Consider the following 24,441-nt stretch of genomic DNA (forward strand, 5'->3'; position numbering starts at 1 on the left):
AGCTATAAGGAAACCGCATTGCAGTGGCAAAGAGCTTAAAAGAATAAAGCTAAAATTGAAATTGTTAGCAATTTGGTTTGAAGCGTAAATTAGTAAGCTTTTAGCTTTAGCCAAGATTATTTAGTCAATGCACCGCAAATTCAAATTCAAATGTCCGCCCGTTAATAAAACTACAAAATGCACGATGCATTTTAGTTTGGAAATTATTTTATTCAATATATTTCATAGTTCAATATTTCTGCTCAGCATGTTTTTAAACAGTTTACACAAAAGTACATGTGAGTATGTGTATGTGTGTATGTATGTATGTGAGTAACGGTATTTAGTAGAGTGTAGAGCATTTTACTTTGCCACACGTTGCACAATACGCGTTACTCACACGCATGTCCGCCGTTTTGGTATTTGGACATGGCTTAATGTTAAATACAATTGTTTTTAGTTTTTCATTTGAATAGGTATCCATTTAAATGCATTTCAGAAAAGAGTTGTATTTGTATTTGTAGTAATTTTGTTTTGTTTTTTTGCTTGGTTGGGGGAGTTCTTTGAAGTTAATACATACATATGTATATAATGGTAATTCATTTGGTATACAGCTTGTTAACAAATAGCAGCTCTAACTGTATGAAGTTTTTTGTTTAATTTATTGTAGATTAACATGAATATTTTGAAGTTTTCTTTTGTTTTTTTTTTTTTTTTGTGTTTTTATTAACTTTATTCACACTTAGAATGTTCGCGTTGCTTTTGGTTTTGTTTTAACATATTTAGTTAAGAGTTGTCCACTTCAAAGCGTGTCAAGCTAGTTGGACTTGCTCTTGTGAGGGAGTAAGCCTGGACGTCTAAACGCCTGGGAGGGGGTGAGGAATTGCTGTAAATAGTTTCAACTCTTCTGGCTGCACTTCTGCGCTTCTACGAATTTGCTTAAACTGGAAAATAGTTGATTACATGCATTTTTTGCTGCTAATGAAGATTATGTATTCACCACATGGGCCACACACGCATGTGCTTTAGTTATTTGTTTTCAAATATTTTGTTTTTCTTTTGTATATTATATCCAGCATGTGCTTTAACGGTTCATTTAGTTACCAGTCTCGCTAGTATCTGCCATTTTGATTTCACATAATTGATGCCTTTTCTAACATTTCCATATACATACATTTAAATATATATTCATAGAATTGTATTATTTGTGTGTGTGGTGTTTTTTTTAAATTTTTGTTTGTTGTTTGCCAACAATTTGCTTATGTTCTTAACAATGATAACTAGGCGCATTTGCATACATTTATTTATAAATATACACATTATATATATATATATATTTATATATATCTGGTATCTGTAGAAATTTATTACATTGACATAAAAATTGAAAATATGTATACATGTAGAGCTCCTAAGCCTATGCCCTTTCAGAAAAAGCATAATCATAGATATATGTATGTATATCTATAGTTGTCTATATATAGTATGTATATATATATAGTTGTAACTTGTATTTTTTCTTAGTGGTGCTTCTGAAATTCGTAATCCATTGAAGTTAGCGATTTATTTCAAAGCGCATCTCTGTGTCTGTCGTCGGGTTAGTTAGTGTGAGTGTGTCCTTGTCTTCTAACTTTGTTGAGAAGGAGCATTCGAGCTTCGGCCTGCCGAAGATGCTGTCGCTGTTTCGCTATACATAACGTATATTTAAAAATTTTCACTTCCACATTGTATATAGGTATTGGTATATTATAATATTGTAGTCTTTGTTTTGGTTTTTGAATTAAAGGCGTTTGTTTGTTGTTTCGCTTTTTAACAGGAGGGTCTCTAGTTCAGTAGAATATATATAGAGTAGTGTACCTACATATGCATGATAAATAAGCCCCAATCGCGCCTAAGGGTATGCAACATTTGCCCACTTGCCACTTGCCACGCAATGAAAAGCTTTATGCTATAGCTGCGCTACTTGCTGATGGAATAAAGCGACCCACCTGCACTACTACTGTGGTCCATTGTCGGTGGTTGTATCGAGAGACGCCCATGAAGTTTAGCTACATATGTATTTGTTTGTTCGTATGTGAGATGGTCTTGGAAACCTTTAAATAGTCGTCTGTGTGTGTGTGTGTGTAGTAAAGCTGCCTTTAAGCCAAAAACACCCAACTATCTATACAATTGTTCGCATCTATGTAGTGTAGTGTAATGTAGTGTCGAGTAGTCTAGTGTAGTGTAGTGTGCGGTGCTTTAGTTTGTCGACAGGTAGTTGTGGTTGGAGTTACATTTATAAACTATTATTTGCCTCAATTATGTTTGCTGTTCAAGGAGTTTAGTTTTTGTTTAGTTTGTTTGGTCCAAATTGCATAGGTATGTGTGTTTTTTTTTCTTTTCTTTTCTTTTTTTGTTTGCTTGTTGCCAACAATAAACAATTTTCATTAGTCAGCTCAGCAGTTCCTAAAAAATTGTCTTTGTGTGTAGGTTAGGGGGGGGCTTGGGGGTTGAGGGTAGAGAAGCGTGTTGCATTTTAATTGACTGGCAAAAAACTTTCACTAATTCACTTTAGTTGTACATCGATAAGCTTTAAATTTGTTGTAAGTCTTGCTTACGTTTTGTCATTTAGTAGTGGACACTAAGCTAATTTAATTAAAATTATTATGTATATAGATATATGTATATTTGTTTAAACATTCTTTGAATCTTATACACATGTAAAACATCTAGATCTTTTGTTCTTGTTAATAATTGGTTTAGTTTACATTAAGTTAACATAGTTTTCATTTTTAATTTGTTTTGTTTTTTTTTGTTTTGTTAAATTTGTATTTGGAAAGGTTTTTGTAAATTCAAGTATTTAGTCTTTATGTTTTTCATCAAACAAGGGAAGGTTGTTTTAAACAATCGAAATATGTGTGTGTGTGTGTGTGTGTGTGGGTTTGTGTACGTGTGTGTGTGTATGAGCGCTTTCACCAATACAGGCTTAGCATGTCGCAAGTAAGGCAACAACTGAAATATTTATATTTGTATCTTGTATCCTATAATTAGCTAATGAGAACGTTGGATTCAAATACATTTAATGTTAATGTTAATGTTAATGTTAATGTTAATGTTAATGTTAATGTTAATGTTAATGTTAATGCTTGTGTGTCTTGCTTTAAGTTGCATACATACATACATCTAATACGCTTGACATGCTATAGCCATGTACTAAATAGTTTATAATATGCAATTAGCACACACTTGTTGTTTTAGAGCTTTAGAGTCTAACTACAACGAAAAATGAACAAAGAAAAATCTGCAACTCGGCAGGGTTTAAATTGTTATTGTTTGCATTGTTTGTGTGAACGTTGAAAATGTCAACAGGGCTATATGAAGGATATTCAAAAAAAAAAAAAAAAAAAAGTATGGGTATACGCATAGAGTTTTGTTTTTTTTTTGTTTTTTAGCAATTATGTTTATCAATTACATTTATCAATTACATCAATTTTACATTTAGGCATATTTATGTGTGTAGATTTTATATTTGAGTTTAGACACTGAATTAACATTCAAAACTTGTTTCACATACAGTTGAATAAATTGCTGATAAATCTTAGCTTTGCTAGCAAAAATATTTCTAAAAATTTGTAGCACACAGACGCACACACACGCACGCACGCACACCAACACACAAGTGTTTGCAACTTAAACGTTTAGCTGACTGCGCCTTAACGTATGCTAGCCCCCAACTCTTCAACTTTCGCTGTGTGTGTGTGCGTGCGCGCGTGTGTGTGTGTGTGTTAGTGCAGTGTTCATATAGTATATACACATATAGCATAATTACATTGAGTCATTTACATATTTAATTCACGTGGTAAATGTGTTTGAGCTTTGCTTTGCCCATTTCAATTAACATTTGCATTTAGAAATATAACGCATACGCCCCCTTGACCTCTTGGCCAGCGCCCAGCTGCAGCAGTTGCTTAAGTCATGTGCAGTTTGCAAACAACAACAACAGCAATATACACAGGTTGCTGTTGTCATTGTGGGCGTGGTGTGGGCGTACTTTGGGAGCGTTGCTACCAATTGCGCCAAAAAGTATGCACTGCTTTTTTAGTAAAGCTGCAATTTCACAATAAAAAAAAAACAATTTTGAGCTGAGTTTTGGTTTTCGTTTTGGTTTTTGTTTTTTTTTTTTTTTTTTTTTTTTTTTGTATATTTCATCTGTCATTGTGCAACAGCCGCAGCGACGGCCACGGCCACGGCCACAGCCAGAACAGCAGCAGCTGCTGCTGCTTGCAGTTCGATTAATGCGTGCGCCACACTCGCGGCCATTTAATTGTGTGCCACAAGCATTCAGCCACACACACACACACACACACACACACACACACACACACACACACACACACAATGGCTTTCAATAACGTGCATCAGGCGAATGCCTGCAATAAACCAATATGCCCATGTGGCAAGTCCCTCGCCAACCAACACACACCGAAAAAAATGGAAAATGAAAAAAAGCAATAGCTTTGCTACAAGCAAATGGAATTAGGTGGACATGGCTGCACACGTGTGTGTGTGTGTGTGTGTGCGTCTGTGTCTGTGTCTGTGTGTGTGGCACGCAACAGCAATTGGCTGCGCTGTGATTGCAATAGCAATTGCAATTGCAATTTGAAATGGTGACTGCGCGCTGTGGATGCTTCGATTGCCGACGGAGCAGAGCGAACGAGCGATGCGCGTATGCAAAATGCAAAAATTTGTTTTGCGTAATTAAACGCAAGAGCGTAGACCATGCCACATACGCATCACTTGCCACGGCTACGGCCACGGCCACGATGAGTGCGGCATGTTGCCATTGCCAACGGGCGTGGATTCGATGGATGAGCGCGTTGGGTGGGGTGGAGTGGGGGGGTGTTTCGCGGGTTTGCATGCTTGACTTGGGCTAATGCCATAATGAGCGTGCCATGTTCATGTTCATGTCCAGGTTGGCTGCTGTTGCTGCTGCTGCTGTTGCTGCTGTTGCCTTGTGGTCGTCGGTTGAGAGCTGGGAGCGATGCCAAGCATGAGATGATGCATGGCGACATTCATTTCTGGCTAATCAGTGTCGCTAATTAGTAATTGCAGTTGTTGCTGCTGCCACATGCCACATGTGGCATAAACACGCAACGCAGCAGCAGCCGCAAACTGTGCTATCAAAAAATGCAACAACTGCAATTATTTATGCAACATGTACGTCTGTCCGTCAGTCCGTCCGTTCGTCGGTTCGGTCGTAATTTAATTTAATAGACAACAAAAAAAAAAAAGTATTAGATTATTAGCTTAAGTGAATATCCAAAAAAAAAAAAGAGTAAAGAACTTAATTGAAATTGTAACAGAAACTGAAATTGGCGTCGTCCGCTTAGACATTCTCCGGCTCGGGCAACTTGCGCTCGCAGCAGTTGCAGACGAGCGCATTGAGCCTATGGCCGATGGCCGACCAGACCGTCATCGATATGGAGGAGACCTCGCAGCTGCTGCTGTCCTGCTGCAGCGCGTCCGTCTCGCTGGCTCCGTCCAAGTCGCAGCCATCGTCGGCGGCGCACTCGCCAACGCCAACGCCGCGAACGCCAGCAGCAGCACCATGATGATGATGATGATGATGATGATGTTGATGATCATCAACGATTAGCTCGCTGGCCAAAAAGGCCGACACCTGATTGCAGAGCGAGTTGTTGGTGTTGGTGTTGTTGCTGGTATCGCTGCTCCCCTGTTGTCAAATCTTTGGCACCGCCTCCGACGACGAGACACTGGCCAGGCCCAGTTCGCAGCTGACGCTCGGCGCCAGACGGGCGCGCTCCTCCTGCAGCATGGCGGTAGTCACACCGCTCATGCCAATGCCGGCGGCCTCGGCCACGCGTATGCGTATCCCGCTGAGATCTGCGACGCCGCCGCCGCCGCCGCCGACGCTGGCGCCGTTGCCACCGCCAGTGCTGCTGTTGCTGTAGCTATCGTGGTTGCTGTGCTGGGTGTGGCTGCGGCTGCTCGAGTCGCCGCTGGAGTAGCGCGTGGCGGCATGGCGAGCGCATGGCACATCCAAGCTGTAGGCGCGATGACGCGACACCGACTGGCCGCCGCCCGATGCGGATCCGGACTGCATGTTATTCGATATGGTGCAGCAAGGAGCCGTCGCCGCCGACGCCCCCACTGGCTGCGCCTGCGCCAAAGCCTGAGCGCTGGTCTCAGCTTGGCCAGCCTGGCCGCCATTGTTGTTGCCACCGCGTTGACTGCACGGGCTGCTGCGTGTGCTGCCGAAGCGTTTGTTGTTCTTGTCAAAGCTGAAGCTGAAGTAGTCGGAGAATTGACGCAAGCGCGACTTCCAGCCGCCGCCACCGCTGCCGCTGGCAACATTTGCTGCTGCTGCTGCCGCCGCTGCGACGCTTACTGTGCCTGCGCTGCTGCGAGCGCTGCCATTGCTTGCGGGCTGCGACATTTGTGACTGCAGCTGGGTGAGCGTCAGCGTGGGCGACACATTGCCATTGGTGGTGGCAGCAACGACAACTTGCGGCTGCTGCTGCTGCTGCTGCTGAAGCATCAGTTGCGCCACTGGATGAGCAGCCAGCTGCATTGGCTGCTGCTGTATAACGGTAAAGCTGGCGCTGTTCGAATTCGAGTTCGAGTTGCTGTTGCTTGTGTTCATATTGTGATCCTCGTGCTGACGCGAGCCGCCGGCGCCGGCGCCATGTCCATGGCCACGCCCATAGAAGACATTCGAGTCGGAGATGACCTGGGGCAGGCCGTCGGACAGGCGGCGATTGTTGCTGCTGTACTGATCGAGACTGACGGCGCGATTGCTGCCAAAGTGACAGCGATTGGGATGACCATGTCCATGGATGTTGCCATACGAGTTGCGTATGCGCTGACCGCCGCCGCTGCTGCACAGCTCGCCAATCATTGAGGGGCGCTTCTCGCGCGACGATTTGCGCGAGTTCGAGTGCGAGGACTTGCTGCGATTGCTGCAGCCCTCGGTGTCCACCTTGAACTTGGATGTCTTCTCGGCCACCTGCAAGGCAAACAGAGCAAAGTAACGATGCAGCTATGTGAGGCGTGTGAGTCCACTTACGTCCACTTCGGTGGCGGTTTCGGAGTCACCGCTCTCGCTGCCCTCGGGCAGATCATGCAGCTCCGCGGCCATGCCACTCGGCTCGTCCATGGAGGTGCGCGAGGCGCTCTTCTGCGTTGGTGCGCTGCGTCGCGACTTGACGCTAATGCCGGAGCCGGAGCGCGGCATTTGCGGCGAGCCACCACCAGCAGCACCAGCGCCGCCAGAGCCACCAGAGCCACCAGCCGAGCAACTGGCGCCACCGCCACCCGCAGCAGCAGCAGCCGAAGTCGATTGCATCGATGTGCCAATGAGCGCAGCATTGGAGTCCATGTTGCCGCTGTTGCTATCCGATGTAGCCGAGTCCGCTACGGATTTGCGTGTCTTGGTTTGCGCATCATTCAGCCGCCTGTAAGCCCAAGCAGAGTCATCAGTGTTCTGTTCCTCTTCTTGCTATGCTTACCTGTAGTACTCGAGTGCTATGCGCACTGGAATGATGATCAGCTCGGTCAGCTCGGGCACCAGCTCGCCGAGCGCCTCGAAGAGCGGCAAGAGCACCAGACCTATGAAACGCACCTGCGATCCCGGCTTGCTGACCTTGTCCGGATCCATGAACGGAGTCACCGGCAATCCCTCGGACTTCTCGGCGGCGCTCTGCGCAAAAAACTCTTGCAATAGACGATCCAGCCACGGCTCGGCCACATCCATGGGTCGTGCCTCGTTCGATATGTCCGCCACCTTGATGAGTATCATGCAGAGCTGTAAGAGAGTAAGAGAGTCAGCAGTTGCCCCACCTCCACACTTGAGTGAGTCCCCCCACTTACCAAATTGATGTGGGCTCGATTGTTGTAATCGAACACGGGCGTGATCTCAATAAATTGGGTAAGTATCTCATTGTGACGCGCCATGTCGGTGGCCAGGATGCAGCGTATGATTCCCTCGCGTATGGTGCTGCAATTGGCGAGAGAGCGAGAGCGACTCGTTAGTTGGTTACTTAAGTAAGCTCTGAACTGTTATGTAGTTTTCTTTTACAACTAGTCGCTCCTTATTCGTGCACTAGACGTTGCTACTCGCTACTTGTGGCGTAGTCACTCGCTACTTTTATTCTCTATCTATAATCGTTACACATTATTTGAATTAAAAGTTGTGGTTCACTTTACTTTGTTCGCTATTTGTTAGTCGTTAATTTTCTATTCATCCTTGTTGGTTACTTAAGTAAGCTCTGAACTGTTATGTAGTTTTCTTTTACAACTAGTCGCTCCTTATTCGTGCACTAGACGTTGCTACTCGCTACTTGTGGCGTAGTCACTCGCTACTTTTATTCTCTATCTATAATCGTTACACATTATTTGAATTAAAAGTTGTGGTTCACTTTACTTTGTTCGCTATTTGTTAGTCGTTAATTTTCTATTCATCCTTGTTGGTTACTTAAGTAAGCTCTGAACTGTTATGTAGTTTTCTTTTACAACTAGTCGCTCCTTATTCGTGCACTAGACGTTGCTACTCGCTACTTGTGGCGTAGTCACTCGCTACTTTTATTCTCTATCTATAATCGTTACACATTATTTGAATTAAAAGTTGTGGTTCACTTTACTTTGTTCGCTATTTGTTAGTCGTTAATTTTCTATTCATCCTTGTTACATTTCGATTTGAAGTAAGCTTCTCGTTGCTCTCGAGATAATTGGAGCACACTTTTTGCCATTTTTTACTCGTTACTCTCAGCTACATATTCAATTGTTTAGTACTTGTCACTTGCTATTCATTAAACGCTTGTATTAGTTACTTTGCCTTGCAGCTGAGTTGCCACTCGTTACTGTACATATATTGCTTAAGTTACTCGCTAGTCGGCCATGTATTGATCGCTATTCGGTTACTTATTGCTTTTATTTTTAGCATTTACTCAATATTTGAATTAAATAATAATTTTTTCTCGTCACTCGCTACTCTCGTAGCTACTCGTTACTCTCACTCAGTTCCATATATTATTGTTTTCTAGCACATTGGGCTCCACACTTTTTAAAGAAGTTTAGTTTAAGTAGACAGCTTAAGCTGCCGCAGCAGCATGCGGAACTTTCGATGTTCAATAGTTTTGAGCACATGGCGTATACGTCACGTTTAGTGTTTTATTTACCGTTGGTTGTCTGACTAGAGACGCTCGCAAACTGCAAACTGCAAACAGCAAAAAGTGCAAATATTTTGTTTGACATGCACGAAAAGCGCAAGACACGAAAAAAAGAAGAAGAACGGCGAGCGCAGTAAAACTAAAAATAATAGAGAGCCAGCGAAATAGAAGAAGCAGCAGCGGGCGGAGGGGGTGGTGGGGGCGTGGCAGCAGCTCGCACTAAGCGTTATGCACTTGGCAAATGGTGGCGCGTAAATATCAAATTGCATTTTCAGCTTATTTATTTTTTGTTTTTGCAAAAGGTTGAGGAAAATTGTGAAAAGTCGCGCCATATACGCGCGAGAAAATTGAATTTTTCGTGTCAAATAGCATTGACGACGTGGCAGACAACAAGTCAAAGTCTGGCAAGCGATACACAGACAGCCAGCCACGCAGCCAGGCAGCCATCCAGCCAGGATATATAGAAGGATAGAAACACTAGTGCGTGGTGGGTGGTCTTGGGGGTGAGTCTTGAGGCATTGCATTGGAAATTCAACACCTGCCTCGTTTACACTGCAAATAGAGCGCAGAACGTTTTATGCACTCAACTTGGCGGCGCCGTCAGCCTCAGCGCCAATCCCTTTAGTACAAATCACTGGGGAGCAGCTAGTCACTTAACTGGTTACCGCTCAACAGTCATAAATTCTAATCAGTAATCAAATTCAGCAACAGCTGCTACTTAATTAAAATAATAATCTGCAGCTTGACGAGATTAGCAAAAGAAAAACACCAAATCGATTTTTTAATGCTTCAGTTGAACTAATGCCCCAACTTTCGTTCTCTTATATATCAGCGCTTAAGTTTCTTGTTTCATAAAAGTCTTGCAAATATTTCAAGCTTTGATTTATATAAATAAATGCATTGGCTAAACAGTTAAAGTTAAAACTTGTTGCTAACTTGGTACGAAGAAAGAAAATTGCAAACTCTTAAGGCTTCAGTAATTTGAAGAAAATCGTTAACACTTTTTAAATACATATAAGCGGATGAATTAATATAAAATAATAAACAATTTATGCTGCCAATCAATGCCGCAGGTTTAAGCTATAAATCTGCAATATCTGGAATTTTGCATTGATATCAACTCAGCAATTGCTATGCGACGTGCTGCAGGGATGCGCTTTGCTTTTGTGTTATCCTGTCAGACACACAAAGACATGTTTGTTGTGATTTTGCAGTGATTTTGTTGCGATAATTACGCACAATATGAGACAAGACTGAAGACTGAAGGTTAACAACAGCGTAGCAATGCAATTTGCTGGCAAAACGCTGCCAAATATCATGTTGCGCTTATTGTAATCAAATCCTTTGCCTGTTCCAGCTGCAGCTGCAGCTTCATCCTTAGCGTCTTGGCTGCATTTCAGTGAAATTCTGCTTTGTTTGGCTGAGCTAAATCAGCTTAATTGAAATGCTTCTGCTTTTGCTTTTGTGAGGCGACGCACAAAGGCTCTAGCAAAAATAATTGCACACAAATTCTTGTTCGGCCTTAACTTAAGTTGAGAGGCTGTTGCCATTGTAAACTATTTGCTTAAATCATTTTACGAATTAACTGCAAATAGATGCTACGGATTACAAACTACAACTTACTTTGTGCTGTGGATTGCAACTTAATTAATGCCCAAATGGCCGTAGAGAGACAAAAGGTAGGCACATTGCCTTAGGCACAGATTTGCATGAATTGAAACACAGCTACATATGCTACACACACATATATATATATATATATATATGTGTGTGTGTGTGTGTGTAAAAATCATTTTCCAATTAGCCAGCTGCGAGCTGAAAAGAAATTTCATTTGGCCACGCATGAGAAACCCAAGCAAATACCAGTGACTGCTTTGATGATTTGATGACCAAACCAGTACCAAGGACCAGTAGCCAGTGGACAATGGTAAACAATTTGGTTGACACACTCAATTCTCAAAAATGTCAATTTTTTTAATGGGCGTCATTTGAATGCGAATTCGACTTCAACTTTATGCTGCACCACTGAACATTTTTAACAGCAGTGAGCAATGTTAAGTTAGCAGCAATAACAGCTGCGAAATTAAGAACATCAATATATTGATAAGAAATTGCTGCTATGCATTTAACTCGAAGCATAAAGTTGGAATTTGTGTTTTACATACATATATATAAATAGTTCTGAATCTGTAAGATCTATGAAAACTTCTTTAAAGTAGTTTATATATTTGTTATTAAATATTAATTTCTGCTTAAATAATCTGATTTCTGATTAAAATAATAATAAAGACAAGCTTTATGTGCCTCAAATTATATTTATATTTTCCAACATATTATTTGAATAAATCTACAAATTGTTTGTTTACAAATTTTTTGTTACTGTTTTTAGTTTTCTCTGCCCACTGTTAGGGCATTGGGCATTAACGAGATTCGAACAAGTTGATTGAGCATTGATACCCGAAATAATAATTACAACTCTCTGTAATCTTTCAAAGCTTCAAAGGCTCAAAGCTGCAGGCAACTCTTGTTCATTGTTCATATTTCACTGCAATTGGCTCAAAAGTGAAGCAAGCAAATGCCAACTGTTGCAATGAGTTTTGTGTGGCATTGAGGCACGTGCGGCACGCGCGCGGCACCGACGTTGCCATGCCAGTGATAAATCACTTGGCAGAGGCTGCTGCTGCTGCTGCTGCTGCCAAACTATTATGGTAACTAATTATGGCCCAAAAAATAATTATATCAGATTTTGTTGCTAATCTCTGCCCACGCCTCCGCTGCTTGATGTGGGCATGGCCAGCAGCTGATGTAGCGCGCCGCGTCGTTTTCTAATTAGACAGCTGGCTTTAAAATTTCAGTCGCACATCTCGCCTCACATTTCGCTACCTTGTTTATATTTCATTAGTTTTGTTTCTTTTTGGGTGCTGCTTAATTTGTTTACTTTGATTGAAAGTTTGGGCGTTGCTAAGCTGTAGCTGATGCGAGTTGTTTGGCATTAACTAAAATAAATACTAAGACTGATTAACTGTTCAACAAGTCGTCGTCGGAAATTAAATTGCCAAACAGTTAAAGGCTCTGAGGCTCTCAGGCTCTGTAATATAGTTGAATGCTTGTGGCAATTTGATATGCTCGCTTGTTGCGTGTAGCTAATTTTGGTTTAACATGGCGTATGCGTGATGATTAATTGATTACACTTGGACTCACACTCTCGCTCGCTCGTTCGCTCACTCGATCTGGCTCTAATGACAAATTGCTGCTGTTGTTGTTGTTGTTGTTGTTGCCTAATGCCTCATTAAAGTTGAAGCTGCCCTCGCTGCCGTCGTCGTCGGTTCGCTTCACTATCAGCAGCATGCAAAGCTAATCAGCAGTTTGGCATTGCGTAAACATCAATGCCAGCTGCTTTGCTTGATAAGCCAAGCACAGATTCGAGTACAGACAATTTCCAGTGAATCTAGTCGCACTTTTTTTGCTCAGCATGTCACACATTGCGTACTGGCTGCTGCTGTTGCTGCCGCCGCTGCTGCTGTTGCAGGCAGTTGGCTGCAACGACGACGCCTTGGATGCCAGCAAAGCGCCTTGCGACAATTTCCACGAGCACGCCTGCGGCAATTGGCATGCGGCTCACAGTTTGCGCGCCTTGGGCGCTCACGATATGCGCAGCAAGTTGAGCGCGCTGAGCAGGCAGCAGTTGGTGCAACATTTCGAGGCAGGCGGCAACGAGCCGGCGACGCAGCTTTCGAGCTTCTATAGCAGCTGCCTGGGCGGTCGCCAGTCGCTGCCCAGCTACATGCGCGCGCTACAGCAGCGCCACGCCCACTGGCCGCTGTTGAGCGCGAATGCAACGACAACGAGCGGCGCGAACTTCGATTGGGCTGCGGCGCAGGCAGCGCTGCGTCAATTCGGCGCCAACGGACTCTGGCGACTGCTGGTGCAGCCCAATTGGCAGGCGGCAGAGCAGCGCATCTTCTATCTGCTGGCGCCCAGCTTCGAGCAGCTGGGACTGGGCGAGATGAGCGAGTTTCTGCACGAGCGTTACTTGAAGTATTTGCTGCTGGAGCTGAAGCTGCGCGTGCGACGCGCTGCTGCGCTGGCCGCGCAGCTGGTGCAATTCGAGCAGCGGCTGCGTGCGCTGCAGTCGCAGTCGCAGTCGCTGGTGCTGCATGCACCGCAGCAGCTGCAGCAGTTGGCCGCACAGCTGCCGCAGCTGCAGCTGCTGCGCTACTTTGAGCTGCTGCTGGGCGCGCGCTACACGCCGCAGCTGCTGGTGGTGGCCGACATCAAGTACTTGGAACAGCTGCAGCAACTTTTCGCCGCACAGCAAGTGGACGAGCTGATTGGCTCCAGCTGGCTGCTGCTGCAGCTGCCGACGCACTTTGAGCTGCTGCGGCATGAGGAGAGCACGTTGGCGGAGCAGCGCGTGCAGTGCCTGCGTCTGCTGCAGCAGCTGCTGCCACAGCCGCTGGCCGCGTTGCATCTGCGTCTGCTGCACGGCAGCGCTGCAGCTGGCGCGCAGTTCATGCAACGCACGCAGCAGCGTCTCCAGACGCTCTTCGACTCACTCAAGCTGCAGTTCGAGCGGCTGTTGAATGCCACGCAGATATTCAAACAAGATGCGGACACGCAGCTGCTGGCGCTGGAGAAGCTGCGCGCAATGCGTTTGCTGCTGCCGCCAGCGCTGCCAACTGAGCTGCCCACAGTAAAAGCTGCTGCTGCTGCTGGGCTTGGATATGATGAGCAGTTGCTGCAGCTGTCGCAGTCGCAGGCGCAGCAGCAGTTCGGCCTGGCCTTGGACTGTCTGCAGCTGCCGTGCGAGGCGCCGCCGGATCATGCGCTCGGACCGCTGGACGTCAATGTCTACTACAGGCTGAAGCAGAACGCGATTGAGCTGCCGCTGGGTCTGCTGCGCGCGCCGCTGCTGGACGCGGAGTCGCAAAATCAGACACTGCGCCTGCTCGCTGGACTGGGCTACATGCTCGCCCATGAGCTGCTGCATGGCTTCGACTACGATGGCATCAACTACGATGCCAAGGGGCGCATCATGGACGCGTCGTGGCCTCCGCGCGCCATCATACGCTTTGGCCTGCGTGCCAATTGCTATTTGGGCGAGCGCTACAGCAACGCAACGCTGACGATCAATGAGAATATTGCGGACAGCGAGGGTTTGCGTTTGGCCTTTGACACTTATCAGCAGCAGCAGCAGCTGCTGGGGAGCGGCAGCGGCGCAGCTTTGGCCACGCGTGAGTTCTTTGTGGCATTTGCGCAAAATTGGTGCGGACAGCAGCCGGCTGGAGCTTCTGGCCAGCACGCCTCGCATAAGGAGCGCGTCAACAATGTGCTGGGCAACTTTCCGGAGTTTGCCGAAGCGTTCGAATGCAAACCGGGCAGTCTGATGCATCCGTCGCAGCAGTGCCGCATTTGGTGAAGCTCTCGAGCTGAAGGCTCAAGCTTAATCGCAATCGTAATCAAAAGTGTGTAGCAATAGCAATAAATTAAATTAAAGCATTCAATTAAATTCGCATTTAACATACGAAAGCTATGCCCTAGCGCTTTAACATGTGTTATGTTAATTTTTCTGTTATCGCTAACATGTTACGTGCTATGTTAAGTCTGTTGAAATGTTAGGCTGTTATTGATAATGAAAAATAATTATAATACATATGTTTTTACAATTTGCTTAGCTAAAGTGTTATCGATTGCAACTTTAGTAGTAATTAAGCAAATGAATTGAAGCAGCATGTTAGGCTCTTAAAGCTGTTATCGATAGTTATCCAACATAAAAACAAATTAATAAAACTTGCTATTTGCTTGCTCTAGCGTAACCGATCACTTCATCTATAACTGCTATAATATTAATTGCGAGCACAATATAAATAAAATTTACAAACTGCTAGATCACTTTTTGTTTTTGCTGGCTGCAAGTTATAACTTGGCTAACTACTAAGTACTATGCAAATTGTTGTTGTTAGAAGAGTAAAACAATTCAAAAGTAAAAACTTGCAAAGGAAAAGGAAAGCGCGTCATGATGCTCTCAGTTAAATATAATAATAGTACCACTGACAATGACTGCGACCACACACACACACACACACACACACACACAAGCAAACAAACACACACACACACACACTTGCATATGCGCATATTTACAAACGAACTGAGAATATTGTGGAAAAGTTGCTAGCTGCAAATATTGTTGGCTGGCTGGCTGGTTGGCCTGGCTGGAGCTGCATTGCATTTATGAGCATATTGTGCATATGGCATGTTCTGCTAAGTTTTGCCATTAAAAACTCCCAAAAGTATGCAGCAAACTTGGCAGCAAAACGACGTGAAGGCGCCCAACGTAGCAACGTAGGTCCAAAGGCGGCAGCGCTGTGCTGTCTGCTGCTGCTCTAAAGATGATGAGCATCAGCATAATGATAATGTCAGCTATTATACTATATAGCATAGTATATATGTATGTATGTACGTATGCATGCTAGCTGAGCTCTTGGCTCTTGGCCTTGGGGGCTGCAGGCAACTTTAGTTCAGTTCAGTTCAGGGTAGAAAATCAAGCACTTCGCACACTAAATTAATATTTTCATAAATAGCATTGTAATGATTGCTAAGCAACTTTATTAGTTTTGAATTGCGTACTGCGCGCTCTGTATTCTGAATAGGACTTTAGCTTGGAAATTGCGCACAATTATTATGATGCCATTTCATATTTCTTTGTCTGTTTGCTGTGTAAGACGCTCACATACATTTCCAATTGCAATTGCAATTGCAAGCAGCAAAATTGGCAACGAGGCAAGCCAAGGCAAAGGCAAGGCAAACATACGGACCTCAATTTGTTGGAATTAAATCTGTTTTGGTCGTTTGTTCTTTTTGTTTGTCCAACTGCCGCCCCCTTTTATACGCTCATGACTTTGGCCCGTTAACTGAACTCAACTGAACTGACACTGAAACTGAACAACTTTAGTAGCAGCAAGCAAAGAGTCCTCGACTAAATTGCATGCTGCTGCTGCTGCTGCTGCTGCAACAAGGACGCAGGACAACGACGACAACGTTTGTTAGGGTTGCAGTTCTTTTTTTTTTTGTTTTTCTTGGTTTTAATACTGCAATCGATATATTCAAGGGTTTCTAGCTGTGTGTGTGCAGCTATCTGAAGCTGTTAGCTGCTAATTAGCACTGCAATGGGGCAGCGTTTAATGCAACATCATTTCGTACGTGCCGCGCATAAAATAGAGCCAGCAAACTTGCCACATACACGAGCAGCACACGTGACCCAAATAGAAGCAACAACAACAACCAGAACAACAACAATGACTACTCACTTGAATGTTTCGCGGCCAAAGTTCTTAAATATATTGCACTCCGGATGCTCCAATAGGCGGAATGCAATCGAGCAATGATGATTCTCCAACGGCGAGATGTCATTGTAACTGAAATATATAAGCAAAAACAAATAAGTTAGCTGAAAATCTGTCTTTGTTTATATACTTACCGCAGGGCTAGCTCGGTGCGTGCGTTAATCTGATAGATATTATTGTAGCCAGGATGATCAAGATCATGACAGATGCAGGACACCAAGAGGATCAGACACTCTAGATCACCCAGACGGTGTAGTAAATTCGCTTGACGTGTAATTGCGTACATCTGGAAATGGAAAGGATCAGATACGAATCGAGTTAGTGCGTTTATCGACAGGCTGGCGTCTTAGCATAAACTGTTAAACATATCGCTAGCTGCGACTTTACATAAACTGTAAGGCTAACATGAACATCAGTTTACATAAGCTACGTCTTTACATAAACTGCTGGCATAACATAACATGAGCTTATTGCTCCTAGTGTGTTAACATAAACTATTTATCTAACATAAGCTGTCAAGCTAACATATGCATAACATGCACAAATCGCTGCTTGTGTGCTAACATAAACTGTTAAGATAGCAGCAACTGAAGGGACAACATACGCTGTTAAGATAACAAGCAAATCGATCAAAGCGTATGTATATCGCATTTCGCTGCTAGCGTCTTAACATAAACTGTTAACTTAACAGACATGCTATTGAGCATACATTTGCATTACATTTGATATTGAAGTATCTCTCTACATTATAAAGGATATAAAATTTCAAGTACAGCTTGCATTTGTTATCTTCAGATCTTTCTTTAAGAAAAATGAGCGAACTCTTTGCTGCAACTCAAAGTTGATTGCAATCAGTGTTCAGAGCTTAGCTCTCTCTCTCTCTCTCTCTCTCACTTTCTCTATCTATTTCTTTTGCTCAGCTGTGCTTTGGCCTCACCCTTGGTTTGACTAAGATAGTCTCTCAATTTGGCTAATTAAATAAAGTGTCTAACGCTCTGTGTGTGGTGGCGGGTGTGGTGGACTGCTAAATATCTTAAAGAATGCCATTGGCAATGTGGCAGCCAAGCACTTTTAATGTTGCAAGCTATTAAGCCAAATCACATTTGATGCCAGCAACGCTTAACCTAAGTAGCAAGCACCAGCAGCAGCAGCAGCTGTTGGTTGCTTCGCTTGGTTGCAAGCTTAAGCTGGAAGGTAAAGTTGAAGACAACTTAATTTGTCTGCTGCAAACGAACGAACGGGCTGCAAACTGAAACCTTTGCAATTACCAGGCAACCCAAGTAGTATCCAGGAACGTTGACTGACTCCCGTTGTCGCGCAGCAGCAAATGAAAATGACTTGGCCGCGGCGGCGGAGACTCTTGAGGAATTTCAACATCGCGCGCGGCGTTCAATTTAAGCTTTTTGAAATACAAAAGCAGCGTAAAGTTTGCTTTGCGCTTTGCTGCGCGCACCAAAGTTGCACAAAAGCGCGGACATTACGGCAGCAGGGGGCATGCCACAGTGCTACTATGGGTGTGAAACTTGAGGGGGGGGCGAGGGAAGCTTGTTAAAGTTGCAGCTGCACAACTTTGGCTGTTTGAGTTTACTTTGGCATTAAGCTAGTGCTAGCGTTGGCCAAAGAGGCGGCGCAGTATGTGGCATGTGGTCTGTGGCATGGTGCATGTGGCATGCTGTTGTTGCTTGTATGTATGTATGTGGGCCGTGAAAGTGGCAGTGCGCTATAAATTTATGCAAATGCAAATGTTGTTTGCATTTCGAAATTCGCAAGTTTATCTAAATTCATTGTCAACAAACAGACGACGACGACGACAACGACGAACGCAATTCCCCAAACCCACACACTCATAGACAGACACACACACACACACACACACACACACACAGACACTGTGGGTGGCAAAACTTTTTGCAGTGTCAACACTCTAAGGAAATCAACTGCAACTGGCAAAGCTGCTGGCAAAACTGCACTTTGGTAATGAAAACGCTGAAACGAGTTGCCGTCGCTCATTTTCAACGCTAAACATTTTGTCAAAACTATCAGTGAGCCTACACTGAGAGGCAGGCTAAGGCTTAGGCTGCAATCAGTTGCGTTGGGCTGTCAGTTCAATAATTCACAATCAATTTTTTCGTCAGTCAGTTGCTTTTTTTTTAGCTTTTACGTTGTTTTGTTTTGGAGGTTGAAAGGCAATAGCGAAAGCCGCTTAGTGCCTGTTGGACTACTGCATACTGTAATGTTGTATACACACACACACACACACACATACGCATAGAGTGTGATTGCGCTAGAGGAAATTACTTGGGCTATACATACATGAATACATCGACTGCCAATGCAAATGGTCGCCCATTGAATTTTAAAATACACACACACACACGTGCATATGTGTGTGTGTGTGTGTGTGTGTGTATTTAGCCATTTTGCCGCTTAGAGCGAGACAGCATTGCTGCCAGCTGCTGCTTGCCCCAGCGTCAAATATGAATCCCAAGTTTATGTTGCTGGCTCTGGCTCTCAACTCGGCTCACGGCTCTGCCAGCCTCTATTTTAATACAATTAAAATAAGTTAATTATGGCTCATCGTGTCAGAGACTGAAGCGTTACATATACTTGCTTGCCTCGCTGTGTGGCATAACTGAACTGTATGTAAATGCATTTTACCCCAAGCGTTCTACTTAACATATTTGCCCCCCTCCCATCTCCGCAGGCCTCGTCGTCGTCGTCGTCGTTGCATATGCAACAAAATTTCCTTTGCCTTTCACACGCACCAATTGCTTTTGCTTTCCTTATTATAACGCTTTAGTCTCTCCCTCTCTCTCTCTCTCTTTCTCTCTCTCTGCTCAACTATCACGCCCAGTAACGAGGCCAGCTGCTTCACGCCCACAGTAAGTTCTCGCTTTTGTTGCCAAGTTTAAATGATTTTGAAAAGTACTTCTCTACTTGTTTGCCACCCCCTACCACCCACCCACTGTTCAGACAAAAGACAAAAGACATGCCCATGAAGATTGCTTGATAGTGTGACGCACTTTTGAAACTTAAGTGAGTGTGTGTGTGTGTGTGTTGACTTGAAAAACTCTTTAAATGTCACTTATGTTTTGCATATAGTCGAGCGCGCTAGGCCGATGAAATTCTCTCGATAGCATGAAGCAGAACGATAATTTTTAATAATTAATATTTGCTATGCAGGGAATACGATTTATGCAAAATTATTCATTTAACGAAACATAAAAAATGAATGCGGCTTTTAAATTCGCATATGACGTTAAGGTATTTAACTTTAATTTGCAACATGATTAACGATTCGTTAACAATCGAGAAATCAATTTAGTGCTTTTTATCTATTTCAGATGAGCTTTGCACATTTAAGGAAAATAAGATAGAAACATCAAATTATAAATTATATATTTAAGCAACAGTCAGTAATTTTTGAGTGCATAACAAATTTCAAATTATGAATTTCAAATTCATTGCATATCGATAACATATCTGCATAGATTTCATTGCTGTTCGAATCCTAATTACTAATTGGCTACTAATTGGCAGGGGACTCAAATTCTTGGAATTTATCGACTGAAAACAGTTTCAACGAATTCAATTGAGAAGGCAGGTACTAATGGTGCTAATGAGCTAATCGATTTCGATTCAACTGCATTCTTGGCGCAAATTTATAGAGTTACGTTGACATTTCAACTGCTACAAAATTCAGTTGGTAAAATGTTCATTTAAATTTGCAATAGACTCGCTGTCGGCAATGACCAAACAAGAGACAATATGCCAACTAGCAAAGAATTAATATTTCATATAAATACAAAGGCACAATAGAGAGGCAAGCAAGAGCAGCAAACAAGTAACAGATAGAGCAAAAATATATATACAAGAGACATAGTAAAGCATCAACAACAACAACAACAAGTTTCATTTGCCAAAAATGTAGGTTAAAAACTGGGCTTGGGCTTGCTACATTTGCCACTTGAGCATCTTAAGTGGGTCGATGCGGCTGTTGCTGGTTTAAGTTGCGACGCTTTTGGTCTTGGCACGCTCTCTTTGCCCACTGTACTCATTCATACATACATACGAGCATGTTTGTGTGTGTGTGTGTGCATAGAGTATAAATTTTCTTGGTGCAATTTGCAGTCTCACGCTGCATGAAGGAGGCTTTTTGACTGTTACTCTTACTTGTTGTACTTTATTTTTATGCTTTTGTGTACAAGGGGATGTTATAGCTTAGTCATTGTAGCTGTTCATGCATTAGGCATGAAGTATTTATGGCATAGAGCTGGAGCTAGGGGCCTTCGGTTATGGAGTTTCTTTAAAATTAACCAAGTTAATCGGTTTTTCGGTAAAGCTTTAATACTCAACAAAGTGATAATGTCTAAATCATTCAAATAATTGTTTCCTGTTCAGGCTTGAAGCATGAGATTGTGAAATTCCGTTTAGCTCGTCAATTGAAATGCTAACAAACTTTCGGGTAATTATTTAGCTTATGCCGCGGCTAAAAGCGCTTAAAGTAACTATTGAAAAGAAATGAATGAACATAATAGAATTTTATAAGTAATAAAGATACAAGCGATTACTAATGCTACTATCGATATAAGTGATGCCTTTTAGATATGTTTGATTATGCTGGCATTATAAAGCGATATTATCGATAAATGTAATTGATAGTATCGAATTTAAAGTTACAATTGAATCGAAATGAATGAATGGAATCTAATAACTTATATGGATTCTGACGATTAATACTGCTAATAATTAATAAATTGCGAATTGATGCCTATTAGAGTCTGCTTCGATTATTCTAGCAGCATTAATATCGATACCATCGATAAAAGCACAATCAGCAATAACATCGAATAGCGCATTTTCAATTCGTTATGCCTTCGTTTTTTCGCCTGCTTTGTTTTCCTATGTTAGTGGCACAGGACAGACCGTTGCTATTTTTTGTTGTCGTTATTGCTGCTTTGCTATATAAGAAAAAAAGGAAAAAGCAAAGTGAACAAAAAGTGTTGTGCGCTTTCTTCGGGCCACGCTGTGTGTGTGCGTGTCGTCTTGGTAGTTAAAAATAGGCACACACACACACACTTAGACACACGCATAGGTGAGAGGCCTGCGCTTATATATATTTTTTTATATGTTGCATACAACTGGACACAGCCTATGGTGCAACAGAATATCGATTGCAGCACCCAGACAGCGACAGCGACAGCAACAGCGACAACAGACGTGCTTTATTTCTGGCTGCCACAGATCTAAATATACATATAAGCCAACTATAAGTTTTAATATGTTGCAATTAAGGCTAAAGAGCCAGAGTTTGAGCCATTGCTGTTTGTTTGTTTGTTTGTTTGTTTGCACTCACCATTTGGGCCACACAGAAGCAGTGGCGAAAATTGTGAAATGGCACCTCATTGTAGTGTTTGTAGACCTCATAGAGCCACTCGCGGAGCGTTTCGACGGGAATGCTAAACTTCTCAATGAATCCGAGCTCGAGGAACATGGTCTGCATTAGGTGGATGACATCGGCGTCGCCCCACTCGTACGAATCGAAGGCGGGCAGACGCAGCGCCGACTTGACCTCATCTGAAAAGTTGGTATCACAAATTTCCAGGAAACGACGCTTCACCTCCTGATGCTTTGGTAAACTGCTTTTGCGATGTGGCGGCCCCAAAGGTCGATTGGAGAGGCCTGCAACAGAAACAAACAAATAAAGTAAATCAAACAATGAATCTTTCTGAGAGAGAGATACAATCAAAATGCAAATGCCGTTACAGTTATGTTTAGTGCGACGGCAACGCCATTATTATGACACAAAAAAAAAAAAAAAAAGAGAAAGAAGAGAAGCAAGTGGCGGTGACGGTGGCGCTGGCGGTGGCAATAAATAAATCAGCAAATTGAAACAGGAAATACAGCTGGGAAGTCGTATGGTAGCCATGGCAATTTGGATTATTGCAAATGAAGAGCCATAAACAAGCAGCAGAGGACATGACAGACAGGACAGACAGACAGCTAGACAGAGATATCAATAGCAATAGCGAGTGGCATACACCTTTGACTGACTAGCGAATGAGAGAGCAAGCGAGCTACTGTGTAAGTCCAAATCAAAGTCCGAGTGCAAAATGAAACAGGGAACGAGACTGAAGCTGGCGGAAATACACTGGCCGGGCCAAGCTGGGCAGCCGTCTCGATTTGGATGCCATGGGCGGGAAATTAAATTTTCAATCGGCCACACGCTTCACTGCTCCCAAAATAAAACTACAGCAGCAGCGAAAGGTGAAAAAACAGCACGTTGCAGCAACAAATTGGGCACAGGTGTGTGTAAGAGAGAGAGAGAGAGAGAGAGAGAGTTGGAGAGAGAGAGAGAGCGCAAATGACTGACGATCTGTAGCCGCGAGCTATGAATTGACTGCGTATTCCAAATTGCCAGCCAGGGCCAGCATAGATTTTCCAAAAAAAAAACCCACCAAAAACCGAAGATGAAGCCTTGCCCCAAAATAACAAACACACACACATTTGCTATGTGTGTGTGTGTGTAGACGTAACTTTGTTGCAAGCTTTTGAGAATTTCATAAATTGTTAGCTGAAATTTTGTTAGCGGTCTTTCATTATTCGATTTTCATGCCAGTAGCCTGCACTTTTATCATTGCAGAGGAAAAGTTCTCTGCTGTGATTAGCCAGTTGGGCATAGATTTCTGCGAATTCTAGTAAAGTTTGCAGCTCAGAAAATTCCACAGAATGAGCTGCTGTTACCCAAGCCCCTAACCCTCAAGGTGCTGCCCAGGCACTAATGGAATCCAATGCTAGCTATGGACATGAGCGCGTGGGCAGCATAAACCGATTAATTGCTGTCACAGTTGCAACACAGCAGCTGCAGCTGCAACTTGTGCTATGCAAGTTTCCACTTTCGTCTTTTTTCCACCCACACACCTTGCAGTTAAGACAAATTGATTCTGCTAATGTCAAAGCCACAGCTTTGAGGCAAACATTTTTCCAGCTAATTTTTGTGCAATCTGCAGTTACCCAACAAGTGAAACAAGCTTAATTAATAACTAGCGTAACACAAAAGTTGATTCAATGTTATGCTCGCCACATAATCAAAATATTAAATTACTCTCTGCTGCGCACATAAATTCAATTAGCTGCATAACTTATTATCATTTTTAATTATATTTTTTTGTAAATTGAGACAACAGTGGCACAGCGGGACGACGAGTCGGGCAGACATTTGATTTAGTCAGTCACGTTGAAATTATTGCGCTCATTTAGCAAAGCGAGTGACCCTTGAATTAGCGGTGAGGTACCTTTTTGATATTCAAATGGAAAGTTACTCATAGCGCGCTTTATTTCCTAATTACGGTTTTGGTAGTAGTTTGGACTAAGTACTAAACTTCAATGTGGCTGCAATTTATGCCAAATGGAATATTTTTTTGAAAAGTATTTATATATTTATACAATATATTTATATTTATATTTATATTTATACAATATTTTAAGCATAAATGTGTCGCGCTCACTATTGAGTTAACTTAATAAGCCCAACAGCGAACTACACGCACTTCAATTAGCTTTTCATTACTGACAGCTCCCAAGTCTCCTCTGAACAGTGTGAACTTCTCTTCACTTTTATGCTCACACATTCACTCACTTGACTTGCTACTCATTTGATTACAAACTATATAAGCTCATCTATTTAGACCAATCAGTTCGACTATATGCACTCTGCTGGTTAAGCGGCTTTATTTTGTATTAATCTGTTTCAAAAGTTTGGCTGGCAAGCGTTATGCATAGTAATCCTCTTGACTTTTGTTTAAGCCTTAGCCACAACAAGCGCACTTGACGTTCTGACATTTTTCACACACACACACACACACATACATGACATCAGCAGTGTGTGTTGCGGCTTAATTTGTTTTTTCTAAACCAAAGTGTGTGTGCAAATCAGAAATCAAAATATT

At 43.1% G+C, this 24,441-nt stretch overlaps 1 protein-coding gene across 1 annotated transcript in view; it reads right to left on the bottom strand.

Annotated features, from left to right (window-relative positions):
• Positions 1–3,814: 3,814 nt before the first annotated feature.
• LOC108605132 (Pde9) overlaps positions 3,815–24,441 on the bottom strand; it is a 45,326-nt gene continuing 24,699 nt past the window's right edge. Inside the window, exons 2-8 of the mRNA XM_017994698.2 lie at positions 21,849–22,174; positions 16,627–16,778; positions 16,457–16,564; positions 7,849–7,975; positions 7,488–7,783; positions 7,046–7,433; positions 3,815–6,985 (exon numbers count right to left, since the gene is read on the bottom strand). Of these exons, the coding sequence (XP_017850187.1) occupies positions 5,699–6,985; positions 7,046–7,433; positions 7,488–7,783; positions 7,849–7,975; positions 16,457–16,564; positions 16,627–16,778; positions 21,849–22,174 (2,684 nt within the window). The 3' untranslated portion in view covers positions 3,815–5,698. The remainder of the gene's footprint in view (positions 6,986–7,045; positions 7,434–7,487; positions 7,784–7,848; positions 7,976–16,456; positions 16,565–16,626; positions 16,779–21,848; positions 22,175–24,441) is intronic.

The sequence above is a fragment of the Drosophila busckii genome, chromosome X, assembly GCF_011750605.1.
Source record: "Drosophila busckii strain San Diego stock center, stock number 13000-0081.31 chromosome X, ASM1175060v1, whole genome shotgun sequence".
Taxonomy (NCBI): domain Eukaryota; kingdom Metazoa; phylum Arthropoda; class Insecta; order Diptera; family Drosophilidae; genus Drosophila; species Drosophila busckii.